Raw genomic sequence first — 2,194 nt, 5'->3', positions numbered from 1 at the left:
TTCGTTGGTATATTTTCAGTTTCAACGTAAAGGGTTATATTTATCGATAAAGAGTAAGATCTTATGAAAAAGGATAATTTCCTTTCGGTAACCTGAGACCTAAAGAAAATGTTCTAGTGCGATTTACAGTTTACATTTGTGAATTCCTTATATCGTATCACATTCGTTTTTTATGTGATTTTTTTAGTATGCATATACATACTATACCATCACAATATATATATATATATATATATATATATATATATATATATATATATATATATATATATATATTTTTTTTTTTTTTTTTTTTTTTTTTTTTATATGTATATTACACAACACAAACACACACACACACACACACACACACACACATATATATATATATGTATATATATATATATATATATATATATATATATATGTGTGTGTGTGTGTGTGTGTGTGTGTGTGTGTGTGTGTGTGTGTGTGTGTGTGTGTGTGTGTGCAGATGCACACGCATATAAAAGTCAAAGCTACAGGAGTACACGTCGGGGCTCTCATAGTTTACTGAATAAGCATCATGATTCCACTTCGACCACTTTTCCACATTGTAGATCCCTGTGATGGCTCGGCTGCACCGACTACAGGTCCAGGTGAACCGAAGCCCATGGGATTTCGTAAGATATTATAACGTCCCCATTGTGTGGTAGCTGTTGTTAAATACTTCATCGAGAGGAATCTGCCAGTAGCTTGTCATGCTGTCATGGGTGGAAAAATATCGGGCACCGGATGACATTTAGTGGCGCTGGATTGGGGTGTGTTGTTTGGATGACCTGTTTGTTGGAGTGTGATGAGTCGACAGGATGACCAAGGTGTAGCTTCATCTCCCACTGATGTGATATAGTCTTGAGTGACTCATTTTTTAACAGCTTCACGCCATGTGGTAGGGATAGAGTGTAGCGTATAAGTGACAAATGGTTTATATGAAACAACTATGGACATTCAAAACTTTTATTCGATTTTCTCATGTCTCACCAAATAAAATCAAAACGCTCAGCCACTCAGCCCGACGAGGACTAAGCGTGACAGTGACTAGACGTGCACGAAGGAGAGGGAAGGAAGGGTGGAGCCGAAATCATAGAGCAATGGATGAAGTATAGTCCTCACACCTGTTGCCTGCTATATTTTGTTTTAACCTTCCAGCTTCATAGCTTGGATTTGAGGGTTATTTCAGGCGTGTATTCATTAGAAACACGGCATGGGATACCATACCGAGGTGAAATCGGGCGGGAAGCTGTGAAATGGGGAGCTGTCCAAGAGGTGTGAAGAGTATGCGATGGGAGATGAGTGGGACGACCATTCCATTGAAGTTTTTACGTGATCTTTTTTTTCTTTCTTGTTTTCGAAATTTGCTCACAAATCCCCTGTTCGGTTTGGAATCACAGATCACAGATCACGGGTAAGACTTGGCTCTCCATCCTTACTCTAGAACTCTCTTCTGCCAGTGGCGATGTGGCTTCCATTTTCTTCGGGATTTCAACCGAAGAAGCCTCCATGTCCACCCCCGAAGCCTCCACCAAAACCTCCTCCAAAGCTGCCAAAAGATCCAGGGTAATGTCCTCCAAAACCTCCGGGGTAGAAGCCACCTCCAAAGCCCTGGTTGAATCCACTGCCAAAGCCGGGATGAAAGCCGCCCCCAAAGCCGGGAAAGAAGCCGCCCCCAAAGCCGGGATAGAAGCCTCCGTGGCCGTGCCCTCCGAGTCCAAAGGAAAGTCCGACGGAGAGGTGCCGCTGGTCAGGTGTTGCCGGCCGCGTGTCAGCTGTAGTTAGTCCTGCGAGGGCGGAGCTCAGCACCATCAGTATCAGCTTCATGGTGATTCTAAAGGGCGGGAAAGGAAGAGAAACAATTGTAGATCTGAATTAGGGATCAAAGTATTAACGACTGACAGCTTGAATACTTGTGATAAATGGTTTTGCTTTTACATGTAGTTGTCTCCGGTTTTCATTTTCCAAAATAAGATTCACACGGATAGCAATAGTGATTATAGATGTATAACATCAATTTTCTTCTAAGCATCATCTACATCATGGACTAAGTAAGCTAAACCTCTCACTACCTGGTCGTAATATTCTTGTAAATGTCCTTCCAGTTATATATATAACCCCCCCCCCTCCCCTTCCTCTCTCACTCTCTCCTCCTCTTTCACACACACACACACACACACACACA

General features: G+C 42.1%; 1 protein-coding gene across 1 annotated transcript in view; it reads right to left on the bottom strand.

The window, feature by feature from the left end:
- Positions 1 to 961: 961 nt before the first annotated feature.
- Positions 962 to 2,194, bottom strand: part of LOC122245936 (uncharacterized) — a 1,475-nt gene continuing 242 nt past the window's right edge. Inside the window, exon 2 of the mRNA XM_043004083.2 lies at positions 962 to 1,843. Coding sequence (XP_042860017.2) covers positions 1,501 to 1,843 — 343 coding nt within the window. The 3' untranslated portion in view covers positions 962 to 1,500. The remainder of the gene's footprint in view (positions 1,844 to 2,194) is intronic.

This window comes from Penaeus japonicus, unplaced genomic scaffold (genome assembly GCF_977035675.1).
Source record: "Penaeus japonicus unplaced genomic scaffold, GWHDUDI00000001_assembly GWHDUDI00000001, whole genome shotgun sequence".
In the NCBI taxonomy this organism is placed as follows: domain Eukaryota; kingdom Metazoa; phylum Arthropoda; class Malacostraca; order Decapoda; family Penaeidae; genus Penaeus; species Penaeus japonicus.
Note: the sequence above shows the minus strand (reverse complement) of the source record. Positions and strands in the feature narration are given on the sequence as shown.